The sequence below is a fragment of the Teleopsis dalmanni genome, chromosome 1 (genome assembly GCF_002237135.1).
Source record: "Teleopsis dalmanni isolate 2A chromosome 1, ASM223713v2, whole genome shotgun sequence".
Taxonomy (NCBI): Eukaryota; Metazoa; Arthropoda; class Insecta; order Diptera; family Diopsidae; genus Teleopsis; species Teleopsis dalmanni.
Window position 1 is genome coordinate 26,452,441 of NC_051846.1, and position 20,948 is coordinate 26,473,388.

At 31.4% G+C, this 20,948-nt stretch overlaps 2 protein-coding genes across 3 annotated transcripts in view; one reads left to right on the forward strand and one right to left on the reverse strand.

Moving 5' to 3' along the window:
• LOC119672781 (cyclin-dependent kinase 14-like) overlaps positions 1 to 20,948 on the forward strand; it is a gene marked incomplete in the record, with an annotated part of 829,514 nt that overhangs the window by 692,836 nt on the left and 115,730 nt on the right.
• LOC119672775 lies at positions 1,755 to 7,650 on the reverse strand. Of its 2 annotated transcripts, none has more exons than XM_038083910.1 (6): positions 7,533 to 7,650; positions 5,708 to 5,829; positions 5,220 to 5,628; positions 4,933 to 5,167; positions 4,757 to 4,878; positions 1,755 to 4,668 (listed from the first exon to the last, which is right to left on the reverse strand). In XM_038083910.1, exons 2-6 carry the CDS (start codon positions 5,725 to 5,727, stop codon positions 2,008 to 2,010), a joined length of 3,447 nt encoding a protein of 1,148 aa, XP_037939838.1. In that variant the 5' UTR covers positions 5,728 to 5,829; positions 7,533 to 7,650; the 3' UTR covers positions 1,755 to 2,007. The 2 variants fall into 2 exon arrangements, with proteins under 2 accessions (XP_037939838.1, XP_037939837.1); XM_038083909.1 differs by lacking the exon at positions 7,533 to 7,650 and adding an exon at positions 6,315 to 6,336.

A 20,948-nucleotide genomic window follows, 5' to 3' on the forward strand; every position in this document is an offset into this window, starting at 1 on the left:
TAGCAATCATTCTTTCGAGGCTTCAAAATCTTCTATATTGGGATCATCATAAATTATAACAATTATATCAGCATGGAGAGCTAATGAAAAACTATCCTAGCTAATAGGAGCTACTTTAGGCTAAGGAGGAATTTGGATACAAAACTTGAAGGAATACAAAGCTTACGCTTTATAGTTTATCCGTGGTTTTGTGTACTTTAAAATTCAGTTCTGTTTTTAATTAAGGTGTCAATTGATTTATGTTATCTATCTAAAGATCAGCGTGACATATATTGTTTATATCGTCCTTTTACCTATATTGTTAGAAAGTCAAACACCAACTAATTGGTCTTTATCAGTGGGGTTTTTCATCTGATTGCACAACATTTATCAGTTAATCATCATTGCAATAATAACCCCTTAACATAACATCGCTACTTACCACATTTGTGTCTATTTTAAAGTACCTTTTGGTAGCTGGTCTATAATCAGCAGTACCCATGATGGTCTGTGATGGTAGGGTCAAGTGGATCCTTTGATATCGTGTCACATTACAATCATTTATCCAGTTATCTCTTTAAAAGCGATATTGGCACGGTATATTACAAATGTGTCAAGCTAATCACTTACCTATTCATTTATATAATTGGACGTAGTAAGTATGATATTACTGGAGGTTTTGCATTACCGCATTCGAATACTAAGCTGGTTGGTGGCTAATATACTTTGCAATTTATTAAAAATATTATCCATGTTCACACTGTTGTAACCAAAAATAACGACCCTAAAGTTAGACACAGAGGTATTCTACAGATTGCAGATAGGTGATAAATGGGTTTAGTAAGCCATTGAAATTTAGAACTTAATTTAGAACTGAAGCTGAATTAAAGTGTTCAAGATAAAAGTTCCTTTTACAAGGAAAACAGGTTTTGTACATACGACATTGACATTATTCATTATTCATTATTCGCTGGCTTGGTCATGTCATTGTCCACATTATGTGTAAAGCAATTGAAAGGTGGAGCCGTTAGGGAAGGACGTATCAACTGCGAAGTCATCAAGTAAAGGAAGCGCTAATCGCTTGCAGAGAAGTGTTACGTCAGGTCGGGATAGATTCTTATTGGCCATTACTAAATAAAATGTTTAAGAGAAACGTTCCTTATAATATCTTCAGTTAGCTACGCATACTCGATTCGGCTAGCAATATCTGTTAATACCATTAAGAGCTCTTATTCGCTTAGTATGAATGAGTACGTGTTATAATACACTATTACTTCCATTCGAAGAATTGAATGCCTCATTGTGGTGCTTTCATAGTTGCTAGGGAAAATTAAGTTACATTATTCGTTGTTTACATTATAACTTACCATAGTGTGCTGTCCATGTTAAACCATTAAGTTTTCAAGATGATGGCAATAATATATTATAAATCTATCTTATTTATTTTTTCTAGGCCAATGAAAAAATTTTATCATGAATAAAAGACTAATTCTAAGTGCATTGTTCCAATGTGCTGTTATAGATATTTTTAGCTGTATATATATATATATATATATATATTTTAGATACATATATATAGTATAATACTGCAGTACTTTTCTAGTAGATATTTTTTTACATCAAACTTTTTATGCATTTTCTATATATATATGATGTAAAAAGAAATTCATATTTTTGAAATTAAATTTCTTTATTAATTTTTTGTAACTTGTGATGGTTACTGAAAAAAATTTTAACATTAAATTGTTTAAAAATTAATTAACTTGTGTAAGAAAACGATGAAATAATAACAATTAAGTGTCATTTTTAGCTGTTAATTTGATGCTTTTTAGTTATAGTTTATATCGATAATTTAAGTAATGTTGTCTTCTTGTATAATTGACTTCTAAGTATTTTGACACAAAGGGACAAATTTTATTTTGTTGTCATCATATTTAATAGAAAATACTAAACTTTCACCATTTAACTTTTCACCACTATTTACCATACTAAAATTATTTAGTACTGGAGTCTTGTACTTCAGTAAACTCATTCGGATTTTACTTCAGTGAAATAATTTAGAACTGGTACTTTGTGTTCTTGTTCCCAATTGATTTTTGTAGTTTCGGCGAATTGTGGTATCAACTTTTCATCAGATTTTATTCCAGTATTATTTAGTACAAGTAACCTGTGTTGTTGTTCCCAATCGATTGTTGCATTTCCGCTACCTTGTGGTATCAACTTCCCATCGGATTTTACTTCAGTCAAGTTATTTAGTACCGGTAGTTTGTGTTTTTGTTCCATATTGATTGTTGTATTTCCGGCGCTTTGTGATAGCAAGTTCTCATCACGTTTTACTCCAGTAACATTATTTAGTACTTGTAACTTGTGTTGTTGTTCCATATTGATTTTTGTATTTTCATCAAATTGTGGTAACAACGTCTCATCAGGCTTAACTACAGTCACATTTGTCAGGACTGGCATCTCAGGTTGTTGTTCCCCATTGATTTTTTGATTTCCAGCGCATTGTGGAATTAGCTTTTTATCAGATGTCATCAAGGACAGGTTTGGTATCTTAATTATTTTACCTTTGGGAATTTTAAGACATTGAGGCCATTGAGGATTCAAGTTGTTACCAGATACTTCTTTATTCAGATCATTTAGTATGGTATTTGGTGATGTTAATTGCCCTACATATTCCCACCGTAATCCGTTCTTTTGTGCAGGTATCTTCGGTTGTTGATCGCTAGGTGGCATCAACTGAACCGTGCTTTTGATTCTGGTCCCACTGGGTGATTCTTGTAGAATCATCTTCTCTTCAGTTGAACTGTTTATTTCTTGAATTTTGTACTGTTGGCCGTTACGTTTTATTATATACTTGGTAGATTGTGGTAATTGATTGTTAATGGGTTTTGAAATCTGAGCAGTTTGCGGTGTTAAATACTTATTACATTGCTTGTTGTTTGTTTTCATTAGTTCCGTAATTTTGTATTGTTCATTACTTTGTGGGTTTGTGTGCCCACTGGACTGTGGTATTGTTTCACGATTTTTATCCTCGCTTGAGCTATTCCGTACTGGTATCAAATGTTGTTGATATTGTTGCATAAATTGCCCGCCATGTTTTCCTTCAGTTAGGACGTTTAGTCCCGCTACCTTGTGTTGTTGATTGCCTACGCTTCTTATATACCCGACGTTTTGTGGGATAAATTTATTACCGTGCTTTATATCAGTTTTATGTTGTTGAGCGTTATGAGTATACTCACCCAATTGTACTGTCATATTTTCACCATATTTGTTCCGAATATGGTGAAATTTGTTTAGTTCTTGAACTTTGAGTTGGTGCTCAGTCTGAACTGTAGTATATGAGTTGGTTTGTTGTATAAAGTTTTGGCTAGATTTTTTGTCAGTCACATTGTTTGAATCCGGTGTTTGAAATTGGTGAGTAGACATTGTTTTTACACCACCACGTTGTGGCATTAACGTTATACCGTATTTTCCATCACTCAACTCATGTATTTGTTGTATTTTATATTGTTGAGTGCAACTCACTCGTTGTGACATCAATTTCACATCATTTACTACCGAGTTACCGACATCGGGTGCCGGTAACTTAGTTATTTGATCATATGATTTTAAGATGTCAGGGCTATGCGATTTCAATCCGCTATTATGTTCCTCTCCATTGTATGCTTTTTTCAAAGCGAACCTAACTACTTCGTCAGATCTTCGTTTTAAGATTGTAGCTTCTTTCGATATTAAATTTGGATCATTTTGATTTTCTGGATTGAATTTTTTTGATCTTACTTTCGTCAATATGTCGGCATATGGCAATTTGGTTTTGGACTCCTTAGGTTTTGTTTTCTCCTCAGAGTTCCACTTCTTCAATAACTCTTGTTTTGCTAACTCATCATTGTATTGTGTGGGACACTGACAGGTTTGTTTTACTAACTGCTCATTAAACATTGAGCCATTTTCATACTGCTTTCCCGCGAACTGGATTCGTTGCACAGTTGTTGTCTTTGGAGTGATGGAGTTCTGCGATTGCAACTTTACACCAGTTCCGTTTTGCTTTAGTACTTTAGCCAAATGTTCAGCATATTCTTTTTGAAATGTGTTTGACTGCGTAAAGCTCTTATCATTCACACCCATTTGTAGTTGTTGTTGTGAAAGCAACTTTACCATCTCCTCTTTGTATAATGTTGAATAGTTCATGTTTTGAGTCTTTAAGTTTTCATTATATTTTACATCAGTTCCAATATTTTGTGCTTGTAATTTGTCGTTTTGTGTATCAACTGATTTGCCAACGTTGTCTTTAGAATTGTTTTCGGCAGAACCATATTCATCTTGCAGTAGTTTGTGCAGCTTATCGATATTAGTTTTTGGAATTTTAGTGGTGATCGGTACTTGCTCTTTACCATATAATTGATCTGTACCTCGGTTCTTTGCTAACAGTTTTTCCACTCTATCCGCGTATGGTGATGAGAATATAGATTCTTGTGTTGTCAAAATTTCACCAGGCTTTTCGTCATACATAACTTTTTTGGCGAGTAACCTTTCCAGTTCATAACCAGTCGGCGTTGGAAATTTAGAATTTCGTGGCATCAACTCCTCTGCATACGGAACCATAAGTTTGAAGCATCCACTAACTGTAACATAAGTAATACCTGCGACTTCACTTATCCTTTTTTGTGTAACATTAAGATCTGCAATCTTTTATAATAGCATATATAACATATACAATAAAGTTTTTATTAAAATTTAAAGCTTGTGTAAGTTTATTTATTAATATATTTCGTACCTTGCAAGCCATTAGAATTGCAGCAGCAGCAATGGATATTGGTGATCTACCCGAACATAATTCCATTTCTACCGTTTTTTCAGAAATATGTATTGCTGCATCTTTCACCGATTCATCAAGACCTATACAAATATTTTATTGTTAAGCGATAAATGTTCACTATTTTGATTACTTACCTAAAAAGGAACAGAAACGATTCATATAGTCAGATCCATCTATTCCACCGGCACTAATTCCAAGCAATTTTAAAATAAGCATATAGCAACGTCCCAGCTCTTTTTTATCGACCGTAGCAGCTGCACATATTTCCCTTAATGTTCTTGGCGAACCTTCCTGACGACAAGCTATGTATAAGCATGATGCCGCCCTTGTAAAATTCGAATAATATGAATGACGTTTAAGGTCATGAACCTAAAAGAAATAAACACGTGATTTGTCAGTTGAATAATTGTTCTATATATACCTGTTTGTATATGTCACAAGCACGGTCAGCGATATGAGATGGTGCATTGACGCGATCAGCCATATCATTGATTGCACGAAATGCTGGTTGTAGAGTACGGTTACCGGTATAACTAAAGCTTAGCGGTGAATTTAATAAAGATGATTTGATTTTTCGATTGAAGTTTTTTGGGAAGGCAAGTGAGGTGGAAAGATTATTATTGCCTAGTAGATTAATTTCCGGATCACCGACACGACTGCGTTGTTCGGACTTTTCATCATTATGAAACATACGCCATTCTTGATGGACGTCAATCACTCGATCTCCTACAACTAGGCCACACTTTGAACATACTAAATCACCAGCATTATAGTCGTTTATAAGTGGAGAAGTAGGATCATAGGGGCAAAGCAATTTGTAGACATGATTACTGAATAATTGAAAACCAAAAAAAAAAGTAGAAATGAAATATAACTTTTAACTTGAATATTTTTTAATAGAATATTTACCCTTTCTCTTTTCCACTCATATTAATAAACTTTTTTTGAATAGTTTTGCGAAAAGAAATTATAAAATTTAATTTTAAATTTTGGCTTTTTTGATGTAATCCAGTTTACAATTTACGTTGGAGCTAAGGGATCAAAGAAAATATGTATTTAAGAAATAAGATATAAGAGAGAAGGGTTAGTAAAGAAAGTTAAGAAGTGGGAATTAGAGAGGGAGAAAGAGAGAGAAACATAAATAGAGAGAGAGAGAGAGAGAGAGAGAGAGAGAGAGAGAGAAAGGAGTGGAAGGATCAGAAGAGCTTGAGCAAAAAGGGAGATTAAGGGTCGAAATAAAATTTATAATTCAGTAAAGGATAATCGAACTTAATAGATACAGACATTTTTAAGTTAGTACATCTTAACAATTAATTTAAAATAAATAGATGGATTTATTTTTTTAGAAAACAGTTTTTTGTCAGTCATTACCTTTTACCCTAACCAATTTGTTTTTTATATTAGTTTAATAGAAGTTATTATTAATATCTTTGTGAATATGCCACGTCTTTTCAAGATTATTATAGTTCACAGCTGAGCTATATATAAAATAATTAAAATTAAAAAAACTACTCACATTATTATATATTGTGTTTTTGCTACAAATGTAATATACACAAATATATTTTTTTTTTCATAAATACGTTGTTAATTGTTTTAATCTGTCCACGAACGTTCTGGAGAATCAAGTTCTTCGAGTTTATGAAATAAAATAAACTTTTTCCAAATTTTAATTTGACATTACTGACAGGTTGTTAAGTTTCTATTAGACAGGGTTGTACTCTAATTTTTTTAGTAGCAGATTTTTTAAAATAGGATTAGATTTGTGATTATGTATTATTATTAATTACGTATGTAGAATATGTGTAAACATAACATTGAGGGTAAATTAACACTGTTCTGATATAAGCTTTTTCTATTTATCTTTTCGTTATATAGTGGTCACGAGGACCCATGCACATTGAAAGTATATTCTCTAAAAATGTACCCAAATGTAAGCATTATTTTGTTTTACTGGAGTACGAAAGAACTGCTTCTGTTTTGTAGGCATAGACAAATGAAATATGACGGTTTATGAAGTGACTAATTTAGATATTCGGTAACACTTTGATCTATTACGTTAAAATTAAAAAATAAGTAGCCAAATTTTAGCAACGGTGAGGTAACCCTAGGTATTTATGTCTTATTTAAAATTTGTTCATGCTTTGTCTTACAGAAAGGAACAGCAGAATAAAACTGGCTGTACAGTACTGTCTCGTCAACTGTATGTGACGATATTTTATGAAACTCCAACCATTATTTATTGAGTTATGATTGTTTGATTGATTCCATATTTGGTACTTTTAAAACAATTCAAAAAAATATTTGCTTCATTTGAATACAAATTATTTTTTAATGGGAAGCTTATATCGGGAAAATTCAGAACAACCTAATCTGAATGGCGAAATTTGTTTGATTGTTCCAAAAAACATCAAAAGTAGGAATTAAAATTTATATATATAGCAGATACTTAAAAGATATCGAAACATAGTGCTGTTTGAAGCTGTTTAATCAAAATGGATTAGTTTTGCTTTTTTTTTTGTAACAACAGATAAAATCTGAATCCATTACTGCCCATAAGTATAAAAATAAAAGTCAATTGATTCGAAAGAAGAAATTTCATCCAAAGTGACCAAAAAAATTATTAATGGATGATAATGATGGACTATCTTAAAACATATTTTAAAATTGTGAACCTTTTTATACATCAAATGAACAATATGTAACTATACACATTTTAAATAGTTTTACTTACTTATTGGATAAGTCAAGTCAAAATTTCACTTACAGATTCAACAGAAATTTCTCTTATATACCTCTATAGCAGTAGCAATCGAAGAAATCACAAATTTCTAACTTCACAGTTGAAAAATGACTAGGCACTATTAAACTTTCTGAAAGTAATAATTTGACTTTTGCTGTCAAATTACTGGGTTGCTATAAGGTAACAATCACATTATTGATTTTAGTAGTATTTAGTATTTGGTAAAAGCGGTTTTCATTATTAAAAAATTTTATACAGTTAATAGAAGTTTTGTTTTTTATATGAATTTTGTAACTTTTTAAAAAATTTCCAAACTCTATCCATATTTATTTTTATCTATATTTTGCTCTTTAGTTATACTTTTATAATATTGTAAGAATTCAAGAAATTTTTGTCTAATAATACATAGTTTAGATTAATCTGTTGATATTGACTAATAAGTACCCGGAATATTTTATTCCGCGATCGGCGGAATTAAATCAGACTGTAAAAAGGCATGACAGCTAGTTAAAAAGTCAAGGACAACTGTATGGAATGGGCATTATTTAGTATACTGTATAGTATATTGAGTATATTAAATATGTACTATATTATTATTAAATATATTAGTATATTTAGTATATTGATTAGCTTTGAAAGACAAACATAATAAATCTTGAATATAACAAATGTTCAGGAGGTATCGTAACAACTGAAGAAAGAAAAAGGGATTATGTTTTAGCTTAAGCCTATGAAGATTAGAATTGCGTTTTGATTTTAGCTCACACTTGGCGTATTCTTCAGATCTGGCATCCAATAAAATTATAAGTAGAGTTTATTAATGTTGGAAAGTGCTAGAATAATTATATTGTAGTTTCAAAATAATATATTTATGAATAAATCTGAATTTTATCTATCAAAATAAGCAAGTCGTTCAGTGGAGCATAAAACATATGTACTTACACACTTTGCCAAACAATATTTAATACTTATAACAATATACATATATGAAAATAAGACTAATATGATAAATTTCCCGGCAGTTTTAATAAATACATATTTAGTTTTCATGACAGCAAGGTCACAGCACTACTGACAGTGTTTTTAAATTGCATTTTGATTAAATGTTGTCAAAGAAAATAAAATAAATTATATGCATTGTATCTGATAGTTGTTGCTGTACACTTTACCACATACGTGTATTCCTTCAGTAAAATTTGTACATTTTATGCAACTCACGACAATGACAATTCACGGCAGGACCTTTATGACCTACAAGCGTGTCACTTTGTCATTTTTTCGCTGGCCCCAGAGGCGAAAAGCCATCATACTTTAACACTTAACGAGTTTGAAGGGAATCCATGTAGCCAGCTGTGACAAATCGCTCCAGAGACTCCTTTAGCTGTACAAGCAGCAGCCAATCAAAATTTAGTCTGTTTTGATGTATTACTGAAGTGTTTGTTGGCAACGGGGCCTGACATTTCGTTAGTTTATGTTTAATTTTATAAAACAATAAATAAATACAAATTACAATATATTTACTTATTTTGTTACGTTACACTTTGCTGGCTGATATTGTGCAATGCATCGACTTGAGCTTTGGTTGAGATAAAGTATTTTTTACAAGAGTCGTGATTTTAATCAAAAATTTTTTATTTTAGTTAATATACTTAAAAAATTTTACTTTCAAATAGCAAATATTTTACAGTTCTCTCAAATGCTTTTTCACATCAATAATTTTTAATTTGGCCCACAGCAATTTTACAACTGGTTTAGCAATATTTCCTTACTGCAAGTACAGGTATCTGTGGATGTTGTTAGTAGTAATATCTATTGGTCCAAAACTTCGCCGGTCGACGCGTCGCGTTCGTGACAAATTTAACCTAATGAACTGAAATTAACCGCAACAAGAAGAAATATGAGTCCTCATGCACTTAAAGTGGTCAAAATTATTACTGCCTGCATTTTTTGGCTAAAAAATGTGCAATCTGGCAACTTTTAATGAGGTGACTCAATAAACACCGAATTCGGCAATTTGTGGGCTGTAAGTGATGTTTAGATACAACTTCCAATTTGTGTTAAGAGCGCGTAATGGCTTCTTTATTTATTCCTTTTTCGATTTACTGGCATTGATTGCAATATTTTCTGTATCTTTAGCGGTAGTTGTTGCTGACAATTTAAATTTATATTGCATGCTTAATCGGGATGAGGAAATTAAAAATTCAAAATCGTTCGAAAAATGTAATTAAATCTATAATAAAGATATTATGTTGCATAATATCAATGCTCTTAGTTTTTTTTTGTATTTTAAGTATAATAGTAAATAAACGATGTAAAAAACATAATAATTATTTATAAAAAGTTAAATAATAATATTAAAAATAAATAATTTTGGCTAGCCAAATTTAAATAATTACTAATAATAAATAATTAATATTACTTTTATAGAATAAATTTGTAAGCTTTTATGCACAAAATCTGGCGCATATCTGTTATCGTAAAACGTTTGTCTTAATAGAACTTACAACTATATTATCAACTTTTGCGCCATTGTGGCGACAACTTCAATGCCACTTACAACAACCCTGCTGGCATAACAACCCAGGCGGTATAACAACCCTGATAACGATAAAGTGATAAGTAGTGTCAAAGCAGCGCTAATGACAGCATTTCGACTTCTGTTAAGCTAACGAGGCAGCGAAAAACGTTTCTAATATACCATATTTTACATTGGTGAGAAGCAATATAAATTTCTTGTAAGAGAGATAATGGACTTTAGACTTGATTGCACTGAAATTATTTTTTTAGAATGAGATAGGAAGACCTCAACCAACAGATTGTAAAAAAATTCAGACTGAAAACAAATTTTGGTGATCATGGATAGAAAGATAAAGACTTTTGTATTTGAATTTAGCTAAGCTAGGAGTAAGAACGATAATTAGAGGCGGTGATGGGTTTAGTAGGAGTTATCAGTGAAGAGTTAACAATTTCAAGAGAAAGAGAGTAATCAAGAGAGAAGGGGATTGAAAAAGCCTTTGAGAAAAGCTTTGAAAAAGATTAGTGAAAAGTAAGATATTCAACACTAAGTAATGGTTAGGTTTGTTTCAAATTGATATTATCTATATATATACTTTGAAATATCTCAAATGTTCAGTTAAAATGCGATAAGTTGTTGGTTTAGGTAAACTTGAATTTAATTCCACTAATTTTAATGAAGATTCTGTATAAGTTTTGATAAATTTATGTTTAGTTTGAGGGTACCTATGGGGATAACGGCTTTTGGTTGTCCAGCTTGTTGTCATTTATATCCACATGAGCATTTCTAAACTATGTTTACTGTACATGGACTCTGCAGCGGTGTAAGCAATTATCCCTATGATTTTAGTTTGACAAGTTTCGTTGCAGTAAAATGTTTATAAATTTTTAAACAGCACTTAGTATTAAGTTTTCGTTCGAGGTTCATTACTGCTCAGATGAAAGGAATTTAAACATGCTGTCGGGTGCAATAAGTCCACTTGTATTATATGCAAATATTTTGAAATTTCGACAGTATAATAGTAAAGGATACGTCATACTGGCGCAGATAATTGCAAGTTTCTCGATTCAGGTTGTCCTATTCTTAAAATATCTCCTTTACTTTGGACCCTACCATCAACAATATATTAACCAAAAATAAAAAGTTTTATTATTATAGTTAAATTGTTTTATTCTTAAAATGTGTTCTTTATTTTGGACCCTACCATGAAAAATGTATTTTCCAAATATAAAAGCTTTTATTATTATTGTTAATTTGTTCTATTTTTAAAATGTCTTCTTTATTTTGGATCCATAAACCATATATGTTGTCATTTATATCCACATGAGCATTTCTAAACTATGTTTACTGTACATGGACTCTGCAGCGGTGTAAGCAATTATCCCTATGATTTTAGTTTGACAAGTTTCGTTGCAGTAAAATGTTTATAAATTTTTAAACAGCACTTAGTATTAAGTTTTCGTTCGAGGTTCATTACTGCTCAGATGAAAGGAATTTAAACATGCTGTCGGGTGCAATAAGTCCACTTGTATTATATGCAAATATTTTGAAATTTCGACAGTATAATAGTAAAGGATACGTCATACTGGCGCAGATAATTGCAAGTTTCTCGATTCAGGTTGTCCTATTCTTAAAATATCTCCTTTACTTTGGACCCTACCATCAACAATATATTAACCAAAAATAAAAAGTTTTATTATTATAGTTAAATTGTTTTATTCTTAAAATGTGTTCTTTATTTTGGACCCTACCATGAAAAATGTATTTTCCAAATATAAAAGCTTTTATTATTATTGTTAATTTGTTCTATTTTTAAAATGTCTTCTTTATTTTGGATCCATAAACCATATATGGTATGGTGTATTTACGAAATTTAAAAAGTTTGAATGGTTCGAAGAGTAATGAAAATGATGAGTACTTAGCAATACTTGAAACAGCGTTGTATAGTTAGCGAAATTTCAATAAATTAACTAAAATTTTTGTTGTTCTCTTTTCATTACTATTCGAAACCTTCTAACTTTTAAATAATTTTTTTTTCGTCAATAAAAAATTTAGTAATCATAGTTTAAATTTTAATTTTTTTGGACAATAAAATAGTTTTAAGAATATCATATGTTAGTGTTTATTTCTTCAGTTACAATATTGTCAATATTGTTGATCTGATTTTAATGATCTGAAAATGTCTTTAGTTTTTCACGTAATTCAACCTATTTGTCAAATAGCAAACGTGCAATTGCTTTGTGACAGTTTGTAATTTTTTTTCTAACTTAAGTATGGTTTAATATATTTTTGTTGAAATGCATTTTTGCATAATAAAATAATAACAATAACAATAATAGTAGTAATAATGTGTGAATGTAACTATTTAAGTTTCATGTAAATGATTCATGTTAAACGCGTGTAAATAAACCAAATTGGTCACGATTTTGATATTTTGTTTATTGTTGCTATTGCCATTGCTGATGCTGTTGCTATTGTTGTTGCTATTGTTTTTGTTGTTGCTATTGCTATTGCTATTGGTTTTGTTGTTGTTGTTGTTGTTGCAATTGCTATTGCTATTGGTGCATTTGATGTTGCTGGTGTTGTTTTTGGTTGAAGTTGTTGCTGCTACTGTTACTGTTGCTGTTGCTGTTGTTACGTGTATGTTATTACATGTCTTTGTTTTCATTAATGTAATTATGTACACAGCATGTATCCCATTTTTGTTCGAGTACCAATATTGACTGCAAGTTGCAACACAATTTAAATTTTTCAATTGCCCGTTTGGTAGCACATTTTCATTGAGTTTGCATTTTGCATATTGCACTTTAGTTCTAAACGAATTCAAAGATATGAAATCCAAATGGCTCAGTGCAATCACAACATACGCCACAAAATTCACAACAAATTATAGTCAAAATAAAGCCTTTAAGCTAACAAAAAACAAGCTGCCTAATTAAACTTTATAGGTTGGTTTCGGTTTTAGAAATCCAAATGCAAAAAAAAATCCAAGGAATTTAGTTGAGAGTGGGTCATAAGCAGCACACATACTAGATTGAAGCAATCTTTTTTCTGTAGTATTTTTATTGGAATTTCAATTTGTATGCGCATGCAAAGTGTATTATCAAAAAAAGATACAGTAGCACGCGATATAACCAAGCAAATAAAATAATCAAATCAATATGAGTGAAAAAAAAATATATATAATTTAATCAGCAAATGTTACAACATGTGCAGCTTAAGCATTTGCGCAGACGCAACTCACGGCAAGTACAGGAACGTTAATTTCAATTAGTTTACTTAGATTCTGCGAGCAACCAAATTGGTACACCTGCGGCGTTGACTTTAAGTCACTGCACCGTCCACCGCGTCTAATGCCATAAATTGGGATACTTAAATGGCGATGCTGGCCGCGAGTACCAATATGAAATCAACGTCACTTGATATCCTAGAAGTGTACGCATTTGTCAATATGTCAATATTGTTGACATATGCAATTTATCATTATGCGATGTTTATGCTACTTCTCTATCAATATGGAGCACACAAAATACGACTAATTCGCAGTACCGCAGTCACCATATATGCCACGCTACCAGTTAGTGACTTAACAAATGCTTCTAAAGATAATGAATGCACCAGTTTAGGCAAGTTACTCTATCGTATGTACATTTTTTGTATTTATGCAAATAAGTTAGTATCTCTATGCGCCATTAGAAACTTTTACTGTCAAATTAGGCTCTAGGTAGAAAATCTAGAACTTTTGTCGTTGAGTTTTATTTTGTATCTTCAATGATTCAATACTGATAAAATTAAGGCATAAATCTAAGAAGCGCTTCATACTATGGCCGGGTGCATGAAACCTACTCTCCACCTGTGGTTAGGAACATGTAGGAAAGTTTTAATAAATCATGTTTAATATATAGAAACATATTAATTATGCATGTTAAATTAATTTTTTATGCATTAATTTTACATTTGCTTGTGGTTAAAAGCAGCAATTAAGTGATTCTTTAAATTGACCAAACCATTAACAAGTGCTTCAATTAACGCTGCACAAGTTATATTCGACCGTCCTACTATGCCCACTCAATGCAGTGATAAATGGGTTGGAAATCTGCATGCGAGTTAAAACAGGATCTGATCCATAAGTTTGGCGTAAAATACTACAAAATTTCATTTTTCAGTTGAAGAAAAATAAAATACTTCTAATTTTTCATACTTGTACCATAGATAGTTTCATTAATGGAATTTATAACTAAAGATATATATTGAAATGTGAAAAGAAAATTTTTAAGAGTAGCTGTTAAAGTAACGATTTATATTATATTTATATATTAAATATCTACATATATATCTTAGCTCATTCGAAATATTAACTTTTTATACAGTATTTCTCTGCGCTAAACACTTTCGTACAAATATTCTGCATGAGTCGAGTTTGTAAAATGTATATAAAATTCTATATATATAGAAGGAGGTATAAGTCTATTTGACTTTACCCTATCATTACATATCTACCAACTCAAAACATCTTATATTAAATCGCAATTTTTGTATCGGAAATAGAAAAAAGGAGAACCACATTTTGAGAATATGATGATATTAACATTGTACTTGTTTAAGCTAGAGAACATAGGTGAGGTCCTATGCTCCACTAGGAGAGAATAATAGAAATAAGTAAGGCAAGGTAAGTAAGGTAAGGTCAGAAGGCACAACTTCTGAAAATATTTAATCTCATCGATTATGTTTAAGATTATACCATACTATCAAAGCAGTTCGAGATGTTCAACCATCATCGCATCTTTAGATTTTAACTTACTTTGTCTTGAACAAAAATATTTAATACAAACATTTGCATATAATATAGTCTTTCCATATTTTTGTGTAACTTACTGTGCTTAAGCCAAATGATCCAGAATAATCAAACATCCAATGATTGAAGGCGCAAAAACTTGAAGCTTTAAATACTGATTTGGAAGAATTTTCAAAGTGCTATTCACAAGATAGTGCAGTTCTTGCGACATTGTACTTCTGGGAACATTTTGCAATACTTGTAATGAAGTCGTGAATGAATATTTTGTTGATGGAAGCTTGTAAGATCCTTTTCTCTGCAATATTTTTGGGATGTTTTCAACGGTTTCGGCAGAGATTACGTATATGGTAGATGCAAAGCATACCCAAATCTTCAGTCGACATAATTTGTAGGGATCTAATAGGTGTTATAAAACACCTATTATACCTATAATGTTTTTTCTATACATTATTCAATAAAAAATTGCTTTACTGAAAATAAATTTTAATTAAATAGGCATTCTGTGGTTTATTTGCGAAAACTTTGTATTCGCCGATAAGTTATTTATCGGCAGCTCTTGGGTCTGCCATTAAGAGAGTTTTGCAGAATCCGAAATAGATAGTACTCACATGGTGTAAGGTCCGATTTATACCGTGGATACAAAAAAAATTCCCAACGAAGTCCTATCGTCTTGTTCCGAATCGTCAAAAATGTATGTGGCCTATCATTGTCCTGACTGAACACAATTCCTTTTCGGTTGACCAATTCTGTTTGCTTTTCCTTGATTGATTCGTTAATCGCTCGAGTTGTGATCTGTAGAGGACAACACTAACCATTGCACCAAACTGGAGTAGCTGGTAATAGATAATTTCCTTCCAATGTTAACAAATTCTCAACATAATGATATCATTTCATGTTTTAAAGTCGTTTATAGAGAGTTACCGGCTTTTGACTAAGATCCCTTGCATTGAATATTGTCGTATTTAATTCGAAAGAATTTGGCTCAAAAATGATTCGATTTCAGTCTTCAATCTTAGAAGTTTCACTGATGATAATTCAGTTAAACAAATTTTTTTTTATGTTAATTCATTTGGTACCTAAGTATTCATTTGGCGAAGCTTTCTGCTCTTTTTGAATGATTTTTAATTGTTAGGTGGTAGATGTTTGGTGTCTTTGGTGCTTCTGACATCTTGTGTTTTGGTTTTTTTTTCTCCATCAGTTTCGAATTTGATCGGCTTTTTTAGAAACTGGACGCATCATCCACATAAAAATTTCCGGAATGAAATCGATCAAACCAGTAGAGGATCCGGTGTTTACTCGTAGCAGCCTTACCATAACTCGGCTTGAATATTAATATTTCGGCTTGTTCTTTGGTACTTTTCTCTATGACTATTGACTATTTATTTTCTAAATGAAATAAAATATTTACATAAATGAATTTTTTATTTTATGTAATTTAAATCTAAAACAATTCTTAACTGCCTCATAGATAAATCATAAATAAATAGCTAAAATTTGTATTTGTTCTAAGAGACTTTCATAAGTTTAAGTTAAATAAAAGTGCTTTTAAAATGTCTTAAATTTCCGCTACGATTTTTAATAACTTTTCAGTAGAAAAAATCGATTTTACAAACTGTCTCACTTCAATTTGTGTCCTTACGGCACTTTTGTGCTCTACAAATGTTCAAGAAACATAGCGCTTATTTGTTAAAAATATTGTTTTGTCACCAAACATAGCAGTGAACATTGTAAATTGTTTATTGCAAAAAGGCGACATTTCTAAAATTGAGTCGAACAACAAAAATTAGTGAAAAATTGTCTTTCTGATGTTGCTTTAGGTAATTAAAAATTTTATTTTATGGGCGTGAGCGATGTTAACAACTTAACACTTAATTGAATGTTTGGCTTTCTTTTTGGACCTCGAAGTGGCTATGGTACTTTGGCCGATCGAAAATAGGTGTTAAACAAAAACGAAAGATATCTTAAACAAATATTAGGAAAATCTTAACAGATGCAGTAAGAAAAGTGCAATAAAAAACCCAAAGCTATTGTATCTTATCTTTGTCTTCAGCAAATTTTACATGAGTACTATTTTTGAAAGAACTTTTATGGATTGTATATCTTACGGAGTAGTAAACTTTTACTATTGTATATTTTCGAATATTTTGTTTGATTTATTGTCAACGGTAATGAATGCTTCCTGTGTTTTTCATACTCTGTATTACTTTGACAGAATAATATTGGCTTATATGTGGTACATAGGAGAATACGAAGTTTGTTGTTGCAGTTTTAAATAATGCACTTTAAGTGTAGGTAGCAGAAAGCTGTTAAAAATGGATGACTTCAGAAGTGGACTACGCTGCAAAGTACTTAAAAATCATTTAACAGTTTTAAATATATTTGGAAAGGTAAGAAAAGTAAGTTGCTCAGTTAGACAATATTTAAAGTGGATAAAGCATTTAGAGGGAGATGCGCAGTTGCTACTTTGAGTTTATTTCGAAAAAAAAAGTTTCCTCATCTCTGTGTAGCGATGCATACTATTGCTCACATAATAACAATAACTGATATATATTTACGTGAACTTATATTAGAGTTCAGATATGTGTTCTCTGTTTTACTTGATTGATTTATAAAGACAGTATCACCTCCATGTAACTTATACATTTTTGTAACTCATATTAACGATTTATCTAAAAGTGTTCTTTAACTTTTTGATTGATTGTTATCTTAATAATCTTATTTTTTAATCTCATTGTAGAGTTCTCTTACCTTGTCTTCAATGTACCATTCATAAAAATCCTTACTTCTTTATTTATATCAGTATTTCGTATGTTTTACAGGGTCTGCATTAACCTTCGACAATGTTTGGACTTACAGTCGGTATAAATATATTTATAATGATTTGAGTGTATTGTAGATATCTTATTTTTATGTTGCACTTACACCTTTCATTGCTTTATAGATAGGCACGCATATGGACTTGGAGTTATAACTTGTGATCTTTGCAGTCCTTAGCAGAAAAAGTAAGAATTAATAGGCTATCATTTATTGGTTCGATGGCAAACTTTTCGACCAATAAAGGGAGAAGGAGCAGGAGCAAGAAATAGGACTGTAAATCTTGGAACTCCCTTGGAGTTTCACCTAAAGACTCTTATTTCATTTGCAAGGAAAAAATAATTATTCAGCTCTCATCTAGATGTTCAACCTTAGCAAAAAAAGCATGATGAATTTTTTGGAAAACTTGTTTTTGAGGACCTCGAAGAACTATCATAATAAATACATTACTTTAAAATACATTAAAACCCATAAAAAATTCTTAAAGAAAATAAAAATCCTCTAAATCATTAGACAGACCGCAAGATATCCATGAGTGGTTTACGTAAAGTACACCGCCACTCGATATTAAATCTTACCTTTTAGAGCCTCAAAGGTGTGACGCACATATCAATTCTAAGACTTCCCACATGTCGTAACCTCTTGGGAGTTTTTATTTTGTAATTAACTTATGAGAATTTATTTTAATTTTTTACTGAAAATTAAATTATTATAATTTGTAATAATTTCTACTTATATAAATATAAGTTATAATTTATTAACTTATTTATGTAGTTTAGGAGTTTTATTAATAGTGTAATTGTATTCTTTCAGGATTAAGATGATATCAAAGCTTCTTAAGTTTTCAAGATCTGATTTCACGTTAACATCTTATCCCGTAATTTTGAGTCGGTAGCTCCAAGATCCTTAACAGGTGTATGCCAGACAAAACCAAATTCAGGATTGTTGCATCAAACAATTCAAGAAGTAAAGTTATGAATAAATAAGTTGCAGACGAAAATAGAGTCAATTATGCAAATGGATGATATATCCATAGAAGAAATATAAGAAGAAGAAGAAATAACATGGTCTAATATTTTAGTATAATAAAATATTAAATAAACGCTTTCCTCGTTTTTATTTCAAAAAATTTCTCAAACCATTAGTGATGTGAAAATTTTCATTTGAACTTTTTTTTTATATTTTGGCTGAATTAAACTAAAACTTTAAAGTTGAAACTTTGTTCAATTTCCAAGAAACTCACATCTGATAATATTGGAAGCCTACACATGCGTATTTATACAATTGAATTGCCCATTTAAGGTTATCACAGCTAGCAGCATCCACGTCACAGTTGAAGCGCTGCTCCTCGCTGAGTCGTCGGATTGGTGGATAAGTGGCATACCCATAAACACAGTTTTTTTTAATAGATTTAGTCATTTGAATATTGTTAGATATGCACTGAAAAAAAAAATTTTTATGAAAATTAGTAAAAATACTAAAAACTATAATTAAACATTATAGCGTCAACGAAATTCGAAAATTTAGGTAGTCATGAATGACTATTTTAAATATCCTATGTTAGTAACATATGCCTAAACATTTTAAAAGTGCATCTGTTTTTATTTTACTGACTCAACAGAATAGCGTGGATTACAGTACATAATTTTACTTGCAAATATAAAAGTTTTCTTTGATATAAGCGAAAATGCAAACCAGGGAGCTGAAAATGCGAATGTGGGCCTGATCTGTAGCAGCCAATCATGCGCAATTTTGGTTTTATTGATTCCGTTCCGGTAATATCGGTGTCAAAGATGCACCATGCACTAGAAGGCCAATCGCTGAAAATGTCGCTCAAATTATGCAAATTATTGAGTCTAACCGTCATGTAACCAATCGTCATTGTTTCGATTGTCAAAGAGCTAAAGATCAGAAGAGCACAAAAAACTGTTTGGAACCATTTAAATAAGGCTGGATATAAAAAGAAGTTTGAAGCTTGATGTATGGGTGCCACACGTCTTATGGACCCTATATTCATCTGTGAATCGCTGCTGAATCGCAACAAAATCGATTAAATTTGAAGTGTTTGGCGATCACAACTGAAAAGTAGATCACTAAGGACAATATCAAGTGGTCGAATTGCAGTGAACCGGTGGAAATGGTGACCAAGCCAGGATTGATGGCAAGAAAGGTTTTTCTGTGTGTTTGTTGGGATTGGCGGAGAATTAACTACATTGAGCTGCTCCAATAAGGCAAAACTCTTAACTCGGAACTGTACTGTCAAATATTAGATCTGTACTGTCTGAAAGAAGTAATCGCCCAGAAACATCCAGCTTTGGGTGATAGTAAAGGAATTGTGTTTCATCAGAAAAACGTCAGCCCACTAACATAGATAAATACTCGTCAAAAGCTCCGAGAGCTTAATTGGAAGTTCTTATGCATCTTATGCACCATATAGTCCAGACCTGGCACCAAGTGATTATTATCTCTTGCTGTCCATGGCGAATGATTTTTTTGATGAAAATTTTTCTTCAAGAGAATCTTGTGAAAATCGACTGTCCCAATTTTTTTTCTATAGGGAAGGGGATTTCTATGAGAGAGTCATAATGAAATGATCTTCAAAACGGCAACAAGTTATCCAACAAAACGGCGCATATTTGACCATTCTTACTATGGTAAATAAGTCTTTCCTAGAGTTTTGCTGTCATATATTATAAATATATTTTTAAAATATTTTCGTGTTTTTGCAGTGTATGCTTCCATAACTCTATCTACTTAAATACCCGTATAATTGTTTTAATATATTTTATTGAAGTTGGCTTAATGCACATTTAGTTGCATTAACAATTCGAAAAACACAATACAAGAAAAGCTCATTCATGTTTGTTACCGAAACTAATGATGCCACGCAGATTTGAATTGAATTCAAAGTCCCAGTAAACCAGCGAATGTTGGGTGAATAATTGTTTTTGGGCTTTAGCTGTCGTTGTTGGCTTGTTACGTCAATAGAACTTCCGTTGTGTCTGCAAGATCCACAGCATGTTACAGGCGTAAAAGACGGAGCGTGCGAATTTACAATTGCTTAATACCATCAAATCGTTTGTCATCGTGACGCCTGCGCAAATGATTTCTTAGGTTTGTCTAATCCAAAAACTGCTGCTGCCTTACATCTTCGTAGCTTGTACACGTATTTTAAGGCTAGCGGCGATGCTGTACTTAGTCAGCATAAATAGGCTATTACTGCATGCAGCTCGTTAAGTCCAAGACACAATAAAATTTATAATAAATAATAATATTTTTTTTT

What these genes read in the sequence shown, in the direction of transcription:
- LOC119672775 (XM_038083910.1), bottom strand. Translation starts at nt 5,727, where the DNA reads ATGAGTGGAAAAGAGAAAGG. An exon ending in ATGAGTGGAAAAGAGAAAGG is followed by an intron (nt 5,629 to 5,707) that starts GTAAATATTCTA and finishes TCAATTATTCAG; the next exon opens with TAATCATGTCTACAAATTGC. An exon ending in TCGTTTCTGTTCCTTTTTAG is followed by an intron (nt 4,879 to 4,932) that starts GTAAGTAATCAA and finishes ATATTTGTATAG; the next exon opens with GTCTTGATGAATCGGTGAAA.